Source organism: Otolemur garnettii, unplaced genomic scaffold (genome assembly GCF_000181295.1).
Source record: "Otolemur garnettii isolate 467f Iridium unplaced genomic scaffold, OtoGar3 scaffold00237, whole genome shotgun sequence".
NCBI classification, from domain to species: Eukaryota; Metazoa; Chordata; class Mammalia; order Primates; family Galagidae; genus Otolemur; species Otolemur garnettii.
The window spans coordinates 1,101,175-1,124,158 of record NW_003852632.1 but is presented as its reverse complement, the minus strand read 5'-3'; the positions used below and the strand labels follow the sequence as shown (position 1 = coordinate 1,124,158).

At 38.7% G+C, this 22,984-nt stretch overlaps 1 protein-coding gene across 1 annotated transcript in view; it reads left to right on the top strand.

The window, feature by feature from the left end:
- TOX (thymocyte selection associated high mobility group box) overlaps positions 1-21,858 on the top strand; it is a 321,741-nt gene extending 299,883 nt beyond the window's left edge. The window contains exons 6-9 of the mRNA XM_003802214.3: positions 890-970; positions 12,902-13,288; positions 19,994-20,145; positions 20,501-21,858. Coding sequence (XP_003802262.1) covers positions 890-970; positions 12,902-13,288; positions 19,994-20,145; positions 20,501-20,537 — 657 coding nt within the window. The 3' untranslated portion in view covers positions 20,538-21,858. The remainder of the gene's footprint in view (positions 1-889; positions 971-12,901; positions 13,289-19,993; positions 20,146-20,500) is intronic.
- Positions 21,859-22,984: the final 1,126 nt, after the last annotated feature.

Sequence of the window (22,984 nt, the reverse complement as noted above, 5' to 3'; positions counted from 1 at the left end):
TAGCAGACGACCACATGTGTTCACTTTGCTAATCTTTCATTTTCAAATCTAACTACTGCTCTCTGTTTAACTTAGCAAGATGACCTTTAGCATGCAAGCAAGTCATTTTTCAGTACTTTTGCTCAATTTAAGATGATTTTACTTTTATTTTCAAGATGATTCCCTCTCAGAAATGAAAAACTTCTGTAAATTGAAATTCATTTCATATCATTTTTACTTTTCAATATGAGGTGGCCACAGATCCATGCCACCCAGGGTTTTTGTTGGAAAGCGTCTGGCCAGAGCAGGCTGCAAGGGGGGGCAAACGTGCTGTCCTCAGCAACTCAGGCTGTCCCTTCAAATGTGTCCCTGGCTGCCATCACTATTTTATTTCCTGACTCTTTGAAAATAGGGCTTCACGACTGAAAATCTTACAATTCCATTGCATTTCCTTTGATTTGCTTATTGAATGTGATTTGTCATCATTGAATTTACTCTTTGTTTTTGTATTTAGTGTGGAACACATAGGATATCAAGTATGAATGCACTGTGGAATTACCTGCCCTTTGTTTGGGTAGGAATGCCTTATTAGTGTGGTTTCCCTAGGAAGCTTCAACAACAGTATCTTTCTAATCCAGCTACCTCCATGTTCAAAGTAACCCAGATAAATGCTTTCGTATGCTCTGTGTGAAATGTAAATTATTACTGTTGTTAATCATCTTGTTATCCACTCTATTGCCGTACTTCTTAAAAGCCTATTTTAGTAAGAAAACATGATTTTAGGAGAGATATATATCATTATATTATATAACATAGGTGTGTTCTGTGTGCACAGTTATCATTCTGTATTGTACTTCTCTAAAAGCAAAAGCAGATGCACTTTCTAATTTAAGACATGTTGTTGTTACAGGTCTATAAAAAGAAAACTGAGGCTGCAAAGAAGGAGTACCTGAAGCAACTAGCGGCCTACAGAGCTAGTCTCGTATCCAAGGTAACATGCGATTGTGCCGTATCCTGACGGATGTGGCCATCTCCATGCAGATTTTGATAGTCATTTAAAGGCATAAAAGATCACGTTAGAATTTTGCACAGTCTTCTTTGTCAAAAGAGAAAAGTAAATCCTAAAGAAGGCTGTATGTTACGGGAATACTTGTTCATCCCCAGAAGAGCAGAGCAGCATCTTCTGGGCCTTTTGTAAAATATTGTCCAACTGTGGATTATTGGTTTTGTGGATTAGTCACAGCATTTCCTTAATCCTGTGCTGAATTTCTGTTTTTCCTATCCCACTCTTAAATTGCCTCCCCGACCCACATCCCTTTGCCCTTGACTGAGGAGAGGCCAACTGTTTGAAGTTCTGGACTCATTAAAGCATCATTAAGCTGTCAGGGGGGAAAAAAAATCCACGTGATTTTGTTTGAAAATAAAACGCCACTTAAAAATATGTTGTGCTTTAGAATATCTTAAACCCTAGTTCTCGAGAGTCAACTCTGAATGGTCTCATGTTTTTAGCATTCTCAGGGAGATAACCTGAGAGAAAGGGGCTGTAGATAGGAGACACTGTGTCATCTCAAGTTCAGATGTGGCTGTTACTTTCTTAACTGTGGCCCTTTATTAACAGGGCTCTGGATTCCATCTTACTCTCTTACACACACAAAAATTTTTTTTTCATTCACAAGTATCTAGTCCTATCCCAACCACTCTAAAATAATTATAAAAATCAGTTTTTAATTAAGGAAAATAGATAGTGAGTAAACTGATATGGAAAAAAGAGCTCAAAAAACAAATGCATAACACCTTCCAGTACACCATTAGTCTAATCCAACTTTATGTTCCGCTTCTAAGGGATGACATTGCAGGGAAAACTTACCATATATGATTTACCCTAAAATTCTCACTGTGAATCTCACTTTCTAATTTATCTAACTCATTTTGAAGCTATTTATATTTTCTGCTAAACCAACTCACGTTTCTGTATATGTATAGAACTCACAGCATGTGTGTAAATTTATAACAAAAGAATAAAGTACAAAATGTTAGATCCATCCAGCCATTAGATTAATCGTATTGATAAAAATTGTCACAGATTATACCAGAAATATAAGGGAGACTTTTAAAAAGTGAATTGTCCTTGTTTTATCCAAGATAAATCCTTTTTGAACATTGTTTATAGAGTTTTAATCAGAGCTTACATACAAGAAAACCAATACATGAAGTCTCAACCCTAATACAAAGCAGACTAGCTAATGATATGCTGATTGCCAGAATGCTATAATACTGACTAAGCCTTCACTTTCCAAACAAGTGTCCTCAGATTTGCTCTTAGCTGCAACTTTTTTTTTTTCACTATTCAGAGTTCCAACCCGCAGTATACGGCAATTTGTATAAATGCTGTGAATTGCCATTTCTACATTTAAAAAACCAAGCACTTTTTTTACAGCTTACTCTGACATTTTTCTTCTCTTTGGCAGTAGGAATTTTGCTGGAGCTGTTGAATATCTATTTATGTACAACTATCTATTGTGTGTATACAAATGGAAGGAAAGTTATAAACACCCTCTCCAGGTTAGAAAAATGACCCTCTGGTGTTATATGTGAGTGAATATTTGCGACATAACGTTCTAGGCACCTGCAGAAAATTTCCCAGCCTATTTTCCCATAGCATATGGTAACATATATAAAAATCTCATTCTTTTCCATTTAAATTACAACAAAGCGAATGATAACCATTCACATTTAAATATATATTTTTCTACATTACAATTTTTTACTATATTATAAATTATTTCCCTATTCTGAAAGAGCTAAAGGAGCAAACAGAAAATGCTACAGGACATAACCCATAGTTACAATTCCAGGGAACTAACATGTGCCAAGCCAAGCTCTGTGTCTTTCCTACTCACTCACTCACGTGTTCTTTCCCAGTTTTTCAGGGTGTGTGCTCTGTGCCTGTGGCAAACTCAGAGCATGCCACCTCCACCCCTAAACTTGAAGATCTGTCTCTTTAGCCAAAAGAACCAATAGTGAAAACATGAATAAATGACCGATATCCTTGCAAATCCAGGTGTATGAAGGAAGGCAAGGGATCTGCTAAGGTAGTCTGCAAAGACATTGTGGAAGAGATGACATTGGAGCTGGGGGTTCGAGGAGGACAGAAGCTTGTAGACCCAGAGAGCCAGAGGACCACTCTGGCCAGCAGCTCTGCAGCAAGTGCAAAGACTCAGGGTGGAAAAGCATCCCTTTGACTTGCTAATCTGTGGCCACGCTGTCTGCCACTTCTTACTAGGCCACACTCTATATCCAGGGCAGGCTCAGAGCTAGCTGCTAAGAGAAAAGACGAATATGACAGACCCAAGCAGAATGTTTCATGATGCTCAAAAGGATCAAAATGGCACTTTAAAAATCAGTTGTTTCCTACAGAACATAATCAAAAATGGAAACAGGCAGGGACTACTGACTCTACTTGTGAACCTGAGTCATAGGATTAACACTGCTCCTCCCCTTTTAGCGATTTCTTCTTCAGTTTAGATGGACTATCAGTCATCTCACTCAGCATGTTAATTAACAACTCCAGGCTTGAATCAGGTTGAAATCTACAAAAAACAAAAAAGTTCTGTCCTAGTAAATGAATATTCTAACCTTTGTACTTCACAATGACAATGCTGGCACATTCTCAGCAGGACATTAGAGGTTTTTTTTCCCAATAATAACACAATTAGAAATGGGATCCTGCCATAGAGAAGCTTCTCTGTGCTGGGACTTCCACCTATCTTCCTGCTTATCCTACAACAACCCTATACAATAGGATTTGGCCCCATTTCCTAGACAGTCTCCAGGCAGAGAGATATACTGGCTTTGCCCACAGTGAAGAGAGGCCACTAGGAACTGAGGCAGAACTCAAACTCCTTACCCTCTTGCTCTAAAGCTCTGGTTGTCAAGTTTTTTTTTTAATCTTTTGAACTAGGACTTTTTTTTTTTTTTTTTGAGACAGAGTCTCACTTGATAACCCTCGGTAGAGTGCTGTGGTATCTTAGCTCACAGCAACCTCAAATTCTTGGGTTCAAGAGATCCTCTTGCTTCAGCCTCCACAGTAGCTGGGACTACAGGTGACTGCCACAACGCCCAGCTATTTTTAAAGACAGGGTCTTGCTCTTCTTCAGGCTGGTCTCGAACCTGTGAGCTCAGGCAATCCACCTACCTCAACCTCCCAAGTGCAGGGATTACAGGCATGAGCCACCACACCTGGCCCAAACTGGGAATTCTTATTTCCACTTAAATTCCATGCCATGCTCACACATTAAACAGGTAAGGGTACAACTGTCCTGGCTTAAATGAGACTGAGGTCCAGAAGTCTGCCCACTGTCAGCTACCCTTACCACTGGATGCCACCCAGAGACCTCCAGAGAAATCTGGGTGTGTAGAAAGTGAGGAAACCACTGCTCTGTGCCACGCCCTTCTGGATGCTTCTCCCAGCCGTCTGAAGCCAGTGACAGAACTGCCGAGCAGAGCCATTCCTTGAGGTCCAAGCACACCACAATTGCAGGGCATGTCAGCAGGAGAGCAGAGTTTGGCCAACAGCACCAGTCAGACCCAAAATGCTTTATTTAGTTTTAGGCTCTTTCATTCAAGGAAGAAAGTTAGAAAAAGTCACAAGAGCAACTGAAAGGTCTAAAAAGGTAGTAGCAGAGAAGAGAAGACACGATATTATTAAATCCAGAAAGCAAGGACTTATAGATGTTCAAGTCCACGGTGTCATTAGACGTAGCACAGTGATTATTCATGCTCCATTTTCTCTGATTATAAAACAAGAAAGTAGATTCTGCTTCAAACTAGAGCAGATTGGAATAGGGAGCATTTCTAAACTCTTGAATTGTTGGGATAAACAATTTATTTCTAAAGAGAAATTTAAATGCCCAAGCGAAAGTTGTAAGGAAGGATTGGAGAAGGTCTCTAAGGTATTTTCAACCTCTGTGCATTCATATGGAATCAGGGGAAGCCTGTCTAAAAACCTCTGAAAGTGCCACCACTGTCATACTGGGAAAGTCTTAGACAGCTAAAGAGTCCACAGTCACGGGATGGGTGGATAGGGTCCCACTTGTTCACTGCCTGTCTCCAGGCAGTTACTTAGATATTCCAAGTTCCAAATTATTCAAGTGTTAAACAGAGAAGATAATAGGAGCTACATCATAGGGTTTCCATGAGGATAAAATAAGAAAATCTATACAAATTACATGGTTCACTTAAGGATGTTATGCTAAGTGAAATAAGTCAGTCACAGAAAGATAAGCACTCCTGATTCTACTTACAGAAATATCTAAAGTAGTCAAACGCAGTGAATCCAAGAGTACAGTGACGGTTGCAGAGGGTTGGAGCAGGGGAAATGAGGAGTCATTGCTCAACAGGCATGAACGCAGCCTGTGCAGCAGGACGAATCAGCTCTAGCCATGTACTGTCTAACACTGGGCCTGGAGTTGACCACACTGTATGTACGTTCAAAATTTTGTGCAGACAGTAGATCTCATGGTATGTGCTCTTACCACAATGAAATAAAATTTAAAAAATTAAAAATACTTTAAAAATAAACTGCATAATTTAGAATCCTGAACACAGAAAGCACTTAATATAATATAAGCAATTATTGTTATGAACTTGACTTTAAGTATTATTGTAGGTGTACAAAGGAGCAGGTATAGATTTGTGTATCCCTGAAAATTTAGCATAGTCATATTTTCAATTTGCCTGTAATGCTACTTTAAAATAAAGAAAGTTTTAAAGTGACAATAAAAATAAGCAAAATTTTGCTTCGTAGCTACCTCCTTTTATAAAAAGAAATGATCTAGATATAAACAAAAGTGTGTTCATCTATAGATTTCTTAATTGAAATGGTCTTTATGAACCCTGCAAAGAGGGCCAAGAATATATGGTTTTATGAAGGCGAGGGCTTCCTGGCTTAAGCAGTTTTACACATTATTAAAGGTCAGATGGGGTTGAACTATTAAATAAAGCTTAAGAAAATACAGTTTTTCCATAGACTCAGGAATTCCTAGACATGGATCTAAATTATTATGCTGAAAACAATGTATAACTTTAAAGCAGTGAAACTAGCTTCATATTACCACATAGACCAGGATTTATATTCCCAAAATGAGTGTTGCATTCAAAGTAGTTACCTTGGGAGGCTACAGACTTATTTTATTATTGCTCCCAGAGTTCAAAAATTTTTTGAAACTCCTCTTTTAGAACTGCAGTCAGGAAAAGTTTATGAGCCACATTAGAAAATCAATCTTGACACATTGTTCTCACACCTCATACTTTCCCCCTAACATCACCCAGATAGAACCCACAGACTTGGCTTCGGATGTTGATTAGCTGTTTCCAAAAATCAAATACACCACCAAAAGACTAAGAGTTGTCTGAGGATATGTAAAACAGTGTCCCAGAGATTTCCAGTAGGGAATTTCCCAAATACCCCAAGTAAACGCAGCAGTAAGGAAATAACCATACAGCTTCCCAGAAGTGCTGACATGGAAGGAGATGGCTGTAGGTTGGTTTGCTTAAAGTGATCGGACCCGTGGCTTTAAGGTCACATACCAAATAAGAGATTTTGTTTTACCTTGAGTTCATTATGTGCAAAAACTTATATTCTTTTCATTGTCCTTACAGGACAATATTGGATCAAACTAAGCAGGTTCTATTTTGCCCTCACCAATAATAAACACAATGTTCAATTCAATGAAAAGAGAGTGAATTCAAAACAAATAAATGATTTCTTTTTACAGAATTAGGTAAACTTAATAGAATTTATGCCAAGAGAGCTATAGAGCCAAATACTGAGACTGAATTTGTAAATGGGATGGATCGTTTTATGACTGTTAACATAAAATTTGCAGCTCTGTAAACCCAGATTGTGATTTAAAGATAATAAAATCTCATGCTTCGGTGTATAAGTTAATCACCTGCATGGACCACAAAGAATGTTCCTTCCAGAAGTAACAATGCACAATTGAGTGGTGCATAAATTTTGTTTAATTTCCAATGCATCAAGTATTGGTCAGTGCTGAAAACAAGAATCAAATTAGACGGACGATTAATTTGATCTGGTTCACCAACTCCTATATTGTTGTTTTCACTGTGTTTTATGTCTTGTGTTTATACTTTGCTATTTTAAATAACAATTGCTTTGTCAATCTTTCATTTTTATAGCACATACCATCCCAGAATGGGGGAATTAATACACTGTGCAGTATTACCTTCATTATACAAAGTAAATGGGATTGTAGCTGTCTTGGATAATCAACAACTTGGTTAATAAGAAGTATCTTAAGGCTTATAGAGTTGTATCCTTTGAACATTTTGCATATGTGAGAGGAAGCCCCTACAAATAAGACCCGAAAGGTCTCTGTGGCCAGAACTGCCCTTTTGTGCTTGTAGAAAACATCTCTCAGAAGCTGTGGTCTAAAAGCAAATAGGAAAGAGAACGTATTCAGGGCAGCTCCTGTGGCTCAAAGGAGTAGGGTGCTGGCCCCATATGCCGGAGGTGGCGGGTTCAAACCCAGTCCTGGCCAAAAACTGAAAAAAAAAAAAAAAAGAAGAAGAAGGAAAGAGAACATATCCAGAAACTAATAGCAAGAGCACATTCCTTGGATGGCACCTGTGGCTCAAGGATTAGGGCACTGGCCCCATATAACAGAGGTGGCGGGTTCAAACCAGGCCCTGGCCAAAAACTGCAAAAAAAAAAACCACACACACACACACATTCCTCTTCTCCTGAACATGTCAGATCCAAGGTTGATTTTCAGTTGTATATACACTGGTAAAATCACATTTGTCGGTGACCAACACAAAACACTCTAAATAAAGGCAGTTAATGTGTTTGAAAGCAGAAACAAATGTGAATTATTTAATATGTATGAGAAAATAGTTCTACTTTCTGAATGGTAGGCCTAGAGATCTTCACATGCGGTAAGTATAATTAGCAAAATTGCAGCCTTTCTTTCACAGGTTGGAAGAAAATGACAGTAAGAGTATATTAATTTACGATTTCTTCATTATTTCCATTTAATCAGATTAGGAACTTGTGGCAGCTTGCTATTGAAAATGAACATATTCTGCTTGTCTTCCAGAACAATAAAATAGGTCTGTAATTAATAGATGTCTATTATATTAGTTTATTTAATAATTAATCAGAAGAGCAGTTAGAAGCAGGTTTTCCCTCATCTAAATGTGTGGACCTTTACATAAAGATCCAAATTCTCAAAGGATGGGTGGAACAGAGCCAGTTCCCTTGCTGATGCCATCTCCCCTTCCCCCCAGAGCCATGAGCCATTAAGGGCACTGTACCCACCCTGAGGACAGAATGAAGGCTGTGATTTCTAAGCACTTTGAGAAGTGTGCGGTCCATGCTAAGAGCAAAAAAGAGAGTGCGGAGGGTCAATCTGATATTCTGTGGACTGCCCAAGCCTTCAGATCCTTCCTCACACCTTTGGAGGGGGAATGATGTGTCTTGTGAAGAATTCACAGCAGGGACAACAGTGATTGCACAGAGCGGTGCTTACGAAGACTCATTTAACAGACAAGCCTATGTTCTCTGTGTACTTTGCACTGTGCTAGATTCAGGGGCTATGGAAATTCAAGTCCCTTTCATAAAAAAGATCCCCTTTTTGAGGATTTAGGACATCTTTGTGAAAAGAGAATGTAGGGAGAGAATTCATTGGAGTACCTGCCGTAAGTATGTGCTTAGGCAGATTACTTATCTTGTCACAGTCAACAATTTTGAAAGTAAAGGTAAAAAAAAAAATGAAACTTTCTAACATTCTTTCTCCTCTTCATTAAAAATTATGTTACAAGTGTTGTCTGAATTATTCTATTTGAAAACCTATTAAATTTGCCAAGAGTCCTTGTATAATTGAAAGTTACTACTCTTTCAAAATAGGTTTAGGGAGACTAGTCTTTGCATGCTTTGGTATAAAGGAGGTAAATAACAAATAAATAGCTGGACAAAGATAATGTTTTGTGTTTAGTTTTATCCATGAGAAAGGAAAGCTCTACAAGGTTGGTAATAAAGTATCTCAAATTAAGTTGCTATCTATTGATCTCTATAAAGCTGTATGTCTGTACTGCTATCTCTGTGTCTCTCTATCTTGTATCTGTATAGTGGACCACATGCTATTATTTAAGAAGTAGAATTCAGACTTGGTACCTGTAGCACGCTGGCTATGGTGCCAGCCACATACACCGAAGTTGGCGGGTTCGAACTCGGCCCAGGCCAGCTAACCAACGATGACAACTGCAACAAATAAAAGCCAGGCATTCTGGTGGGCACCTGTAGTCCCAACTACTTGGGTGGTTGAGGAAGAGAATTGCTTGAGCCCGAGTTTGAAGTTGCTGTGATACCACGGCACTCTACCAAGGGTGATGTAGTGAGACTCTGCCTCAAAAAATAATAAAAATAAAATAAAAATAAAAAGTAGAATTCAGGAGAATTGGATTCATCGTTTGTTTTGAATTTGAAAATTTTATTTCTATGGCTAATAATCACCTCATTAGTAATGACACACTGAAATAAAAAGCAAAAACATTTTTGGAACCGCATGTATTCAAAGTTCTGATCATATGGGTAATGTAAGCGACTTTTATTCTTTTTAAATTAAAAACAATAACTATAAGGCAAAAATAAGGATGCACCAACATGTATAAATTTCTATAACTACAATTCTGTCCAGTATTAAATTGACATAGTCTGTGACTAAATATGAATCTAGCCTTTCTGCATTAGGCTTTAGAAAGAGGAAATTTAAACACAACGAAAATACTTTTCCAGGTTCTTAAGCTCCCAGGCTTATCATGCTGTCTTCTTGGCATCTATGGAATAATTTTAAGGGAAATCATTTGCAATATGTATTATTCTCATACAGAAATGATCACTGTTTACACACTTTGAGTTAACCCATGTGACCTTTTCCTTGAATTGTTAACTATTTTGCACATTGACAAAAGGCCTTGTAAAATGAAAGTCAAAAAAAAATACACTTAAAATTAGTTTGTTTCTTTTTTTTCACTGAAAGCACTTCTGAGGAACTGTATTTAATAAACCTTCTTTGGTGTAAAGCCTCCCCTTAAAATTTTTTTGTGAGCAACTTTTGACACTTTTAATGATAATATACAAGATGAGGCATCTGAATACTGATACCCATTTAGAAGTCCATCAGCATTGACACAAGAAAATGTCTTAACAAGGGAACTATTTAGAGAGACTTAGATTCTTTGGGTATGCCTTATTATATACTCCGTAGGCAGTATTCTGAGTCTCCTAGGACCCCAGATTTCCAGAGCTTGGCGTGTTTTCATAGATGTCAAATGTGTCCTTTCCATGTGAAGCTAATTGTCCTCCCCTGGCAGCCTGGGCCCTCAGAGGTCAGCAAAGGTGTGCATTAGCTTTCTGATGGTTTTTGTTAAAATTTCCTACATTACTAGGGACAAATTAGTTGTGTTATTAGCAGTATTGCAGGATACTGCAGTATAGTAAGGAAGGTGCCTGGTATGATTTTCATGCTACCATGCGTGCTCTAAACCCAGTCCCCTAAGTGCCCCTGGGCGCGAGAGCACGAGAAGCCGGGAGGCCCTCACAGTGCAGCCCTCCTTGCAGTGAAGAGTAGCAAGAAACTCACTTTGACTTGAGAATTGAATAGCATGACATCAAGGTTACAGTATAAAAGCATATCTGTATTCTCCAGACCTCATTTTGACAAAGTGACTTTTTTCTCCAGAAGGCCGTTGTAGCATTTTTCTTTTTTCTACAGTTGGTTCCACTTCCCACTGTTTGTTATATCAATCTCTTCCTCTCAGTAAAAGTAGGATGTAGATTCCTGCTCAAGAGGAAATGCCTCAGGGTTAATTCTTGACCCTTTTCAAACTAGACCCACTGAAAGTGTCTAGTTTTTAAGTAAATTAAAAGATTATTAGGAAATGGCCATATGAAAGTGTGGAAAAAATTAGGACAAAATTATATTAATTCATGATAGACTCAAACATTTCTAAGAGAAATTATTTTTATCCATTTCATTATGATGGACAATTCATCATCAACTTCATTTTAAAAACTCAAGATGAGGACAGCGCCTGTGGCTCAGTGGGTAAGGCTCCAGCCTCATATACCAAGGGTGGCAGGTTCAAGCCCAGCCCCAGCCAAATTGCAACAAAAAAATAGCCAGGCATTGTGGCAGGCACCTGTAGTCCCAGCTACTCGGGAGGCTGAGGCAAAGTCTCCTCGCCTAAGCCTAGGAATTGGAGGTTGCTGTGAGCTGCGATGCAACAGCACTCTACCGAGGGGGATAAAGTGAGACTCTGTCTCTAAAAAAAAAAAACAGAAAAGATGAGTTCTGAGATTACTTTGATGACTATATTAATAGAGTTTTGTATAAAAGGTCATTTCAGAATTCTTCTGCATTTATTTCTATCAACCAGTTTTATTTTCTTTATGAAAATATCTAGGCTTAGGCTCTTTGAGAATATAAAAAGGAAAAATTTTTTTAAAAGATGCTAAACATATGATCAATCTTCAGAAGAACAGAGCTGAGTTACTTTCCAAGTGAGCTGACATGTGTGTTTCCCATCACGGCATCCACAGCCTCTGTCCTGCCCCACCCCCAGATTTTATCTTGGTTTAGATGATGAGAAAAGTCACTAAGTTAAAACTTAACATTTAAGCAAAGAAACTAGGTATCACTGTAGATTTAGAGTTCATAAAAGAGATAGAAAAAGCTCAGTCTTGTATAAGTCAAGTTACAAATACCAGAGGAGGAATTTTTAGATAACAGAGTCAAGTGTAGTAATGGCCACTGGGCATGGTGTCTCACACCTGTAATGTCAGTGTTACTGGAGTTTCTTTCTTCAGTAAGTCCTTGGTCTTGAGGATTTAAAGAATGAACTCACAGGCCACAGATCAGTGATAAGATAGGATTTGTTGAACGGAAAGGACTATAGAAGGAGTAAAAAGCTTCAGGACAGAAGGACTAAAAAGCACTAGAGCTTCAGGCAGAGGGAAAGACCCAAGTGGGAAGACTCTATGTGGATCCTTTATCTAGGGCTACAAGGTCTTGAGAATTATATTTGGCCAGGACTTGGTAGAGGAAACACTTTTTCAGTATTAATGAATGTCATTGACAAATGAATGAACTGGTAGTCCCTCCAGCTTAAGGCAAAAGATTTAGCGCCCCCCACATGAAACTGCCCAGACCTAGGAAAACTGAGGTCCTCTGTCCAGCCCTGAATGGAAGAACCCTATATCACCAGCACTTTGAGTGCAGGAGGCTCGTTTGAGGCCAAGTAGTTGGAGACCAGCCTGGGCAACATAATGAGACTCTTGTTTCTAGAAATAAAAAATAAAAATAAATTAGCTGGGCATGGTGGCACACACCTGTAGTCTCAGCCATTTGGGAGGCTGAGGGGGTAGGATGGCTCCCAGGAGTATGAGGTTACAGTGAGCTATGATTGTGCCACTACACTCCAGCCTGGGCAACAGAGGGAGATCCTGTCTCTGAAAACAAACAAACAAAAGAACAGTACTGGGGCTTGGCGCCTGCAGCTCAGTAGCTAGGACACCAGCCACATACACCAGAGCTGGCGAGTTTGAACCCAGCTCATGCCTGCCAAACAACGACAACTACAACCAAAAAATTACCGGGCATTGTGGCGGGTGCCTATATTCCCAGCTACTTGGGAGGCGGAGGCAAGAGAATCACTTAAGCCCAAGACTTGTAGGTTGTTGTGAGCTGTGAGGCCATGGCACTCTACTCAGGGGAGCATAGTGAGACTCTGTCTCAAAAAAGAACAGTACTGGGTGTGGATTCAAGTGAAAGTCTATGAGTAAACTGACAAAGTGTATGTGTCAGGTTCTTATCTCTGCAATTGTTTGTTCCCTCAACAGAGCTACAGTGAACCTGTTGACGTGAAGACGTCTCAGCCTCCTCAACTGATCAGTTCAAAGCCGTCCGTGTTCCATGGGCCCAGCCAGGCCCACTCGGCTCTGTACCTAAGTTCCCACTATCATCAACAGCCAGGAGTGAATCCTCACCTCACTGCCATGCATCCCAGCCTCCCCAGGAACATCGCCCCCAAGCCGAATAACCAAATGCCAGTGACTGTGTCCATAGCGAACATGGCCGTGTCCCCCCCACCCCCACTCCAGATCAGCCCGCCTCTTCACCAGCATCTCAACCTGCAGCAGCACCAAACTCTGGCCATGCAGCAGCCCCTTGGGAACCAGCTCCCCATGCAGGTCCAGGCTGCCTTACACTCTCCCACCATGCAGCAAGTGAGTACTGTGACTCCGGGACAAGGGTTAGCGCCCTCGTCTGAAGGGCTGGGGTGGGGGAGCCTGCAAGTTCAGCAGAAATGGGGGTATGTGTTTTCTATTCTTCCACATAAGTGTAGGCAGAGAGAGCTGAAGATGCTCAATGCATATCTGCTCTCTGCAAAATGTGACTTGGGGGCTGAGTTTGTGCGGCGTTACACCATAATGATGACTGATGGCTGATTCTTTCCATAATCACTAGTTTCTTCTCCATCATAGCTATTTTGTTTCACATTTCTAATCACCCTTCTTGTTTTCTGTTTTTTGAGTAAAGTACATTTGTTATTTTAAGATTTCAAGTGCTGCCAAAAATCTCTTTGGAATAGAGAATTCTATGATTTTTTCAAAAAAATATTGTTTGGAAATGAGAAAGTCTTGACTGGTATACATGTTGAGTCCAGTAAAAGCTAACCAGTGAAATCAGGTTCAATACCAAATTTGGTGAACACTGAAAGTCCTCAGAACTGAACATTTTAACCAGAATTTTATTTTAAAAAAGGAGATCTGGCTTCTGTATAAATTGGAAAACACAGGAGGTTTAGAAGCCTCCCTGCCTGCTCCCTGATTATTGAAACCATTCATGTGCAAGCTTCTTTTGAAATCAAGTTTTCCTTTTGGATTTCGGTGTGATTTTAAAATCTGAAAATCAGGAGAAAAACAATGAAATTGAAATTCAGCTTAACTCTTGAAAATCCTAAAAACTTGTTCTAGGAAATTAAGGTAAAATTTACAAATGATATTAAATGCAGTTATCACTTTTATAATCCAATTACTCTATTGTTCTCAGAGCTGTTAAGTAAATAAGGCAAACATAGCCTTCCTACAGAACTGATATCTACCTCTCTGTGGAATCTGTTTCTATGGCTGGACTGTGGGAAGGGGATAGGGTGAGGAACCAGAAAGAGAAATCAAATATATGTGGTCCCAAATTCATTATTATTGTTGTAGACAGGATTTCTGAGAGCCGAAAATAACAAAGCCAATGCTTTAATACATTGCCTCATCATTAATTCTCAGAAAATGTACAATGTAGGTGCTAGCATTATCTTCATTTCACAGAGGAGGGAGCCAAGGGCCTCAGCAGACCATAGGACCTAACATGCTCATAAGGTCAGAGCTAGAATTCAAACCCAGATCTGTTCAGAAATCAAAGGCTGGATTTTTAAATGCTAGGCTTGTGGCCTCTTCAGTTTCAATCATCTTTGACTATAGATTACTTCACATTAGAGAACCTGTTTCTCCTAAGAATTTGGAGGATCTGTAAATCCTGGTCAGTTTTAAAATCCCATTATTATGAAGAGGAAAGGGATTCATTTCCTTACTGAAGCCTTTATGATCCCTAAGCCAAAATATTGATAAAGCTATGACAACTTTCTCACCTGAATTTAATAGACCAATTGTGGATTCACTGAGGAAGAAATCTGCAGTGAAAGCCACCACCCTACCTTGTCTAGAGAGACATGTGACCAAGTCAGATTCAGGGTCAGAAATCCACTCTTCTCATCAGACATCATTCATGATAAAAGGAGTATTCTTGGTGTGTTAATGTACCAATAGTGTTTGCATGAAGAATGAATAGTTTGAGGGATACTGCCTTGGGTTGGGTGTGACTTAAAGGTGTTGCCCAGCTAAGGACCCATGTTCTGCTCACAGAGCTATAGTTGGGAGCTGTGCTTTCCTGGAGGAAAGAATGCCAAAATCCAGTCCCCTTACCAAGCTGAGAGCTAGGGCTCCATCCAGATGGGAGATTTTTTTCCTAATAGATCCACTCAAAGATGGTTCCTGTTTCTGTTTATTCTAACTCTAACACCTTGGATGAGCTGGCTATGATCCTGAATAGGTTTTTTTTTGTTTTTTTTTTAGAGACAGAGTCTCTCTTTATCGCCCTTGGTAGAGTGCTGTGGTGTCACAGCTCACAGCAACCTCCAGCTCTTGGGGTGATTCTCCTGCCTCAGCCTCCCAAGTAGCTGGGACTATAGGTGCCCACCCAGCTATTTTTTTGTTGCAATTTGGCCTGGGCTGGGTTTGAACCTGCCACCCTCGGTGTATGGGGCTGGTGCCCTATTCATTGAGCCACAGGTGCCGCGCTGAATAGTTTTCAGATATTTCAGACTTACACAAGGCCACATGTAAAAATTCAAGAGATTTGTCTCTCCATGAAGAGTCTTAACTAAATAGGAAAAAAATAGAACAGATTATATTGGACAAGTTTTTCATCCATCTTTAAGTCAGTTGCATTAGTTTGTGTCAAAATGTGTTCTTACTGAGAATGTAGGGCCTAATTTCAATTTACATACTAACAGAAGACAAAATGGCATGAATAAATAGCTATAGAGACGACTTTAACTAAAATCACTTTAAACAAGACCTTGATCAAGCTAAGTAGTTAACATAGTTGTTGAGTGATAAACAAACAAATGAGTAGCCAGTTCCTTCTCTTAGAAGGAATTATGGATTAGGTTGTAGAATCTCAATTCCTTGGAAGTTTTGAAAAATTAATTGATTCGAAAACATTAATTAAACCCTTAACATGTGCCACACTGTCTAGAGTCTGGAAACTGAGTGATAAATGAGAACAAGTAATGAGACCTCCACCACCTTGGAGTTGAGGGGTAGAGGTGAGGGTGGTAATAAGATGAACAAATAACAACAATCCCATGAGAAACATCAAACTGGAAGACAGACTGCAGAGTGCATGGGGAAGGGCAGAGCCTACAGTTCTGATGGACAGGGAAGGCCCCTCTTCAGGGCTGGCACTAAAGTCTGGATGAGAGAGGAGGTAAGGATAAGAGAAGGGACTGGTTAGACACTGGAAGTGAAAATGGCATGGGGGAACAAAGACCAGCAGTGAGGAAAAAGGACTTAGGGCTTGTCCAGGAGGCAGGGGGGAAGCCAGTGGGAAGCAGGCGGATAGAGACTGAGGTGGGGGGAGTTCAACGTCATGGGAGTAAGATCTGGCAGGTCAAAGGAAATGGCAGTCCCCATAAGTCAATAATCCTAAAATCTGGATCAGAAGGGGAATCCATCAGTCCTTGGTATCACTTCATTTACTGCAGTCACAACAGACTGTCAGGGCCAAGTGCCAAGTCATCAGTTAGTCTTTACCCTGTAACAGCAAACCCAAGTTGTGGGTAAAAGTTGAGCTGTCCGATTCATCATCCAAATCAGCTTTACCCTAAAGATGCTTGCTGTCTCCCAAGGGGGCCACATTTACATATTCAAACACCAAAAAGAAAAAAAAAGGAGAAAGAAACGTTAAATGGCTACTGAATTTTAAAAATAATGTCTCATATTTCAGCATTACTTTCGATATTTTATCACCCTGTTGAAAATGAATATATCCTACAAAAATGATTGTGTAGCCTACCAGGAAAAATGGTTTCAGTTTTTTCCTAGAATAATATTTTATACTGAACCCATGGACCTAGTTCTTTTCTTTTGTCCAGTTTTCTGACATTTTTTCTGTTCACTATATTGTCGAATGAGGTCAAGAGAAAAAAATCATTAATATCTGTCAACTTCCTTTATAACCTTAAGAAAAAAAATCTTTGTATGATATCACACAGACAGATTTTCAATTTCCTTGTGTAGTAAACAGCCGCTTTAGGATTTGGGTGTAATTTAAAGGTTTTTTTAAAAATCACATTGAGATTGATGAATAAATCAGTTGTGAAGACAAAAACACTGATGCCTGTTGAAAATACCTCTCCAGACAGGCAGGAAATGAAATTAGTTCCCAGTAAAGTGTGGATATGAGGATCACTGTTTGAATGTGCTGCAGGCTTTTTCGGACTTGCTATGGTGGCACAAGAAAACTGTTAGGGCTACAGAAATCTAATTAAAGAGCAAATGTCCCTTCTGACATCAAATTAATCTTTATCATGTTTCCTATTTTTATTTCAATCTGGCACCAGAAAATGAAATTTAAAATTCCAGTCATGCTACAAAACAGTTGGTGATTTTTCTCCTGAGTATTAAAATGCAAAATATTCAGTCTTGTTTAATTAGACTGCTAAGCAAACATTTTTCAGAAAATTTACATCATCATTGTTTCATGTTTACATCAATGAGAAATACGTACTTAGCTCCAAGTTTGACCTCAGCATCTCTTTATGGAGTGTTCAGAAGAGTATCTCATTTTCTTTTTTTTTTTTTCATTTTCTAAATCAAAAGAAAGTAAAATAATATTAAATAATATTACTTCGTAGTTTGCTTGTATTTTTCTTGGTCCTTGACTCTTTTGATATGAATGATCTTCTCAAATTTAGACATTGAAGTTAGCTGAATTTTAAAGCTTTGAACTTTGTACACAAATAATTTTGGTTTTATAAACTAAAGTCACCTATTTCATCTTAAACTATTAGTAACTTAAAACATAATGTTTTCTAATGATTCTCTAACCCACCTGAGGAACTATTTTCATTAGATGGGGAAGAGAAAAAAAAAATGGTGGTTTCTTTTGTTTGTTTTCATTGGGAAAGAGGTTGCAAGGGAGGTGGGGTTTTTTGAGTGGAGGCAGGTTTTTCATTTGCTTATGTTTGTGTTTTTCTTTTGCTTTTGCATGTTTCCATACCTTCAACTAAGTCAAGATATTTCGACCATGCTTTTTTGATACCTGTTGATAAATTAGGTTATATTTTGTCATTGTGTAAAAAATCCAATGTGGAGAACTCTACATTTATAAAGCCCTGGCATTTACAAATTTATATATTCCTGTGCCTTTCCAATAGTACCATTGAACAATCTGTACTAAACTTTACTTAATGAAAAATATGATTTATTGAGCCACTACTATGGGTTAGGCCCCTGAGCACTTGAAACGCCCTTATCCCAAGGGTGTTTCCCCAATCAGAGCTTCCTCCTACTCTTTGCCTAGTGTCACACTCACCAGGGAAGGAAACTGAGAAGTCTGAACACTAAGCCCCATGAAAACATTTCACTGACGCCAGTCAGAGTCCGTACAGGTTAGAGACCTGGGTCAGTCTGGAGCTGGTGTCCTCCAACTACAGCCCATGGGCCACATGCGGCCCTCCCAGGACATTTATCCAGCCCGCCTGGTGTTTTTGCCACCACTGCCTGTCCTGTTTCGCAACCAACTCGTCCCAGGGCCTACAGTTCAGCCCTCCAGTGGTCTGAGGGACAGTGAACTGGCCCCCTATTTAAAAAGTTTGAGGACCCCTAGTCTGGAGAAAGAGAAATTCAGCCTGGAAAGAACTGGCAGCCCAAATAGCCAGCTCTATCTCTTACTGTGACCCTTCTCATTTTGGAAGATGTTTATGGTTTGAGCTAAAGGTGGTATCTACGCAGATAAACTTCTTTCCCATTTGTTCATTTAGAAAACAGTTTATTTCTTGTAGTCTGTGGGAGGTCAAATAACTGGTCTGGCTGAATTCTCCATTTTTTCATGATTTGTTTTCCTGTCATTCAGAAATTGGGAGGGAGTTGGTGGAGACATTGGCTTTAAGTCTTTATCATTTGAACAGAAAATAGTATCTTAAACCCCATATTGAGAATTAAGAACACTTGACAATAAGGTGTCTTCGATCATTACAAAGGATCACCCAAATATGATAAAAATTCAAGGAAATGTCCTCAAAAATCAATCCTGTAATCATCCTACTGAGTTTTTTAAAAAGTAAAAATTCAACAATCCTACGCCTTCAAAATCTCTCTGCAAGTGAATAGAGAATGGTTCCTTTTTAAAAACTTAGTGGTTACAAACTTTGTCTGGACTCTGCTGCAGAGACAACCATGTGATTAATTAAGTTGCTTTTTTGGTCAATTCCAACAGAGCTTGCTTATGCTTTTCTTGAATTCACCAGAGAAGCTAAAAATAAATTTTAGCATATAATGCTTTTTGTTTACCAGATATAGCTATATACTTCAGAGATTCTGTCCTTGAATTTTTAATAGCTTTGCTGGGATTAGAAGTCAACACTTCACCATGCTAGTGTATTAGAAGAATCTTCCTGAAGTCTGATTATTGTTTGTTAGTTAATAGGTTTTTCAATTAAAAAATATTTGTTTTGTCTTTCCCTTTTCCCCCTCTGTGTTTTCCAATGGCAAGTTGTTTTGAATCTTTTCCTCTGTATTAGTCCAACAACTGTTAAAAAGCTTTGGTTGAAATTTTTTAGCTGAGAGAGAAATACAAATAAAAGAAGAAGCAGATGGTCCCTTTGTGATTGAATGAAGAAAAAGGGTTTTGAGAACAATGTGTGAATAGGTGTAGCCTAATAAAACACTCAGCCACCTGCTGCCTGAATCCTTCAAAAAAGATTCTGTTGCATATTTTGCGGATTAACTATTAATGTATCCTTAGGTTTAATAGAAAACATAAACTCTGAGGGGTTTAGGCCCTTTTCTCCCTTTATTTTGATTGAGTTGGCGTCTCTATATTTCAAATTGTTTCTCAATTCAATTTATCTGCTCAAGAGTATAATTAAAGGTTCTCTGACACATAGATAAATGAAGCAGAGGGAAGAAGAATGGGGCTGTGGGCGATTCTGTTATACCTTTAAGTTTTTCTGGGCCCTACTGATAGGCTTGCCTTTGCAGAGACAGAAGCCAGAGGCCTAGTGTGTTTGCAAAGAATGAATAAATATTTAGGTGCTTTTCTTCTTAAAAAGGCGCTTTGATCCTTATTTGCGGACTTGCTTTCCCTTTCAGGGATTTACTCTTCAACCCGACTATCAGACTATTATCAATCCTACATCTACAGCTGCACAAGTTGTCACCCAAGCAATGGAGTATGTGCGTTCGGGGTGCAGAAATCCTCCCCCTCAGCCGGTGGACTGGAATAATGACTACTGCAGTAGTGGGTAAGCGGCCGGCCGTCGCCACCTGGTGGTAGGTTGCGCTCATAAGCATGCATGTCGTGTCCTGTCCCTTCCTCCTGTCTTCGTGCTTTCAAATAAAAAAACATGATCCGGGATGGTTCCCGGTTCATGAAGGCAGAAGACAGTGCTCCAAAAATGTTTAAGCAGTCTTCTAGCCCCTACAAACACAAGCACCTTTATATCACTGTTCGTTTTAGATGTAGGTTGGTTAAATGTTCACTTTTCCAGTGGATGTGTCCATCCCTCAGGTTAGAAGTAATTCAAAACCTACCTCCCCCATGGGCACCTGTGGCACAGGCCATCTTCTAACAAGGAACTTTGTTTTCTCTTCACACAGGGGCGTGCAGAGGGACAAAGCACTGTACCTTACCTGAGAATCTGAACACCTTTCTTTCCACTGAGGAATTCAGGGAAGTCTTTTCATCATGGATTGCTTTGTACAGTCAAGGCAGTTCTTCATTTTATTAGAAAAAATACAAGTTGCTAAGCACTTAGGACCATTTGAGCTTGTGGGTCACCCACTCTGGGAGAAATAGTCATGCTTCTTTATTATTTTTTTAACCCTTTATGGACATTGTTTTTCTTCTTCCCTGAAGGAAATCTGGACCATTCAGATTTTATGTTGGTTTTTGCTGTGAAGTGCTGCGCTCTAGTAACTGCCTTAGCAACGGTAGCTGTCTCCGATTACAGTCCTGGATTTTCCATTGGTTTTCATAATGGGTGTTTATATGAAACTACTAAAGACTTTTTAAATGGCTTGATGTAGCAGTCATAGCAAGTTTGTAAATAGCATCTATGTTACACTCTCCTAGAGTATAAAATGTGAATGTTTTTGTAGCTAAATTGTAATTTGAAACTGGCTCATTCCAGTTTATTGATTTCACAATAGGGGATAAATTGGCAAACATTCATATTTTTACTTCATTTTTAAAACAATAAATAGTTCTATATTTTCAAAATATTCGAAATTAAAAATTATTCCCAATGATTTTAATTTAAAAGCAAATTGGCTTTGTCTCATTAATCAGACAAAAATAAATAAATAAACCTAGTGTTAAGGGAAGCGCAAACACATTTATTTTGTACCGCTTTTTTTGTATCACTTTTTGTGTAATGGCTAGTAAAATGTCATTTAAGTCCTTTCATGTATAAAATTGCCAAAAGCTTACCTGGTATTTTATTAGATGCAGAAACCGATTGGAAACAGCTAAATTATAACCTCTCTATATGGCCGTGTATCATTGTTTCTTCATACTGTGTCTGTATTTAATCTTTTTTTATGGAACCTGTTGCGCCTATTTATGAAATAATAAATATAGGTGTTTGTAAGTAAATTTGTTAGTATTTGAAAGAGGTTTCTTTGATGTTTTAACTTTTGCTGGCAAAAAAAAAAATTCACGCTTGGTGTGAATACTTTATTATTTAGTTTTTACAGTGACATGAATAAAGCCAAACCTGCCTTTCATTTAGCAGCAAATTAAAGTCACCAATCTTTATTTCTGCATTTCTTTGGTTAATACAAACAAAAAACTTTTATATTTAAGAACTCTCTTTCTTTGTCTGATATAATGGAATTGCCCCAAAGTCACACCAGCTCTAAGACCACACAAACTCATGAGTCCTCTGTCTCAAAGAGGGGGTTTCTTGCTTCTCAGTTGGTTCTAGTCAATTCTAAAACCTCCCTCCCCCGCCACCAAAAAAAAAAAAAAAAATTAAAATCTTATCAACCAAATTCCTCAAGCTGCACACTTTTCACCAAATCCGGAAAACATTTAAGATGTAAAGGAGGGTGGGAAAAAGTAAATGAAAGTGTACTATCAAGAATACATCTGTAAATGAAAGGTGAGTAACCAGGCAGCAAAAAAAAAAGGGCAGGCCATTCAAATTTGAGAGCTGCTGATAGAAAATAATTGAGATTCTTTCTATCTTTTGTGCCTCTACAAGCTACTTCTCTTTCCAGAATTCCAGGGTCTTCCAACAGGATTCTGAGGGAACTGGGGATTTACGAAGGAATAAAAAGTACCTAGGATCTGGCCAAAGGTTTGGATAGCTTTTACATCAGAAAGAGCTAGCAAATGATTCCTTTACTGAGGATTGATCCAGAAAGTTAGTCTGGTTGGAAATCAAGAGACTATCTCTTTCATGGGATATGTGAAATAAATTTAGCAATTTAACTAAATATAAATATATTCATTGTGTAATCCAGTCAGAATTAAAAAGACAAAAGGTATGCTTGCTTTTGGAATGATTTTAGGCAATGTACAACCTTGACTCACTTGAGCATGTAATAACTAATAAATAATGCAGATCCGATGTGATTATGAAAATGACTGTAGCTGAGAGCTCTAATTTTCCTGTCTTGAATCTGTATAAGAACTCATGTGATTAAGTTCCCAGTTTATTGTTTCTCTGTTTAGTATTTTAGAAATATACCAGCACTGCTAATTAACTAATGTCTTTTATTTATTATATTATGATAGAGTAAAATTTTCACTTGCATTAAGTCTGAACTGAGAAGGTAATTACTGGGATGAGAACAAGCGGCTTTGATGTGGCAGGCAGTTCATACAGGAAAGTGCAGCGCTGTGTTGTTTACAGCTTTTCTGGAGCAGCTGCAACCAGGGTAGAGAGTGTGGAAATTTGATACCAAATACAGTAAAAACAAATGTAAATAAAAGAAAATAACATCGTCAATAAAACTCTTACTATGCGTGACTGTATTCTATCTGGTCTATCTGATTAGTCCCCAAAGAACAGGCCCGGTCAGAAGAGAAATCCCAAAGATGTGTTACGGCAGAAGTGATGGGGAGATTAACGGCTG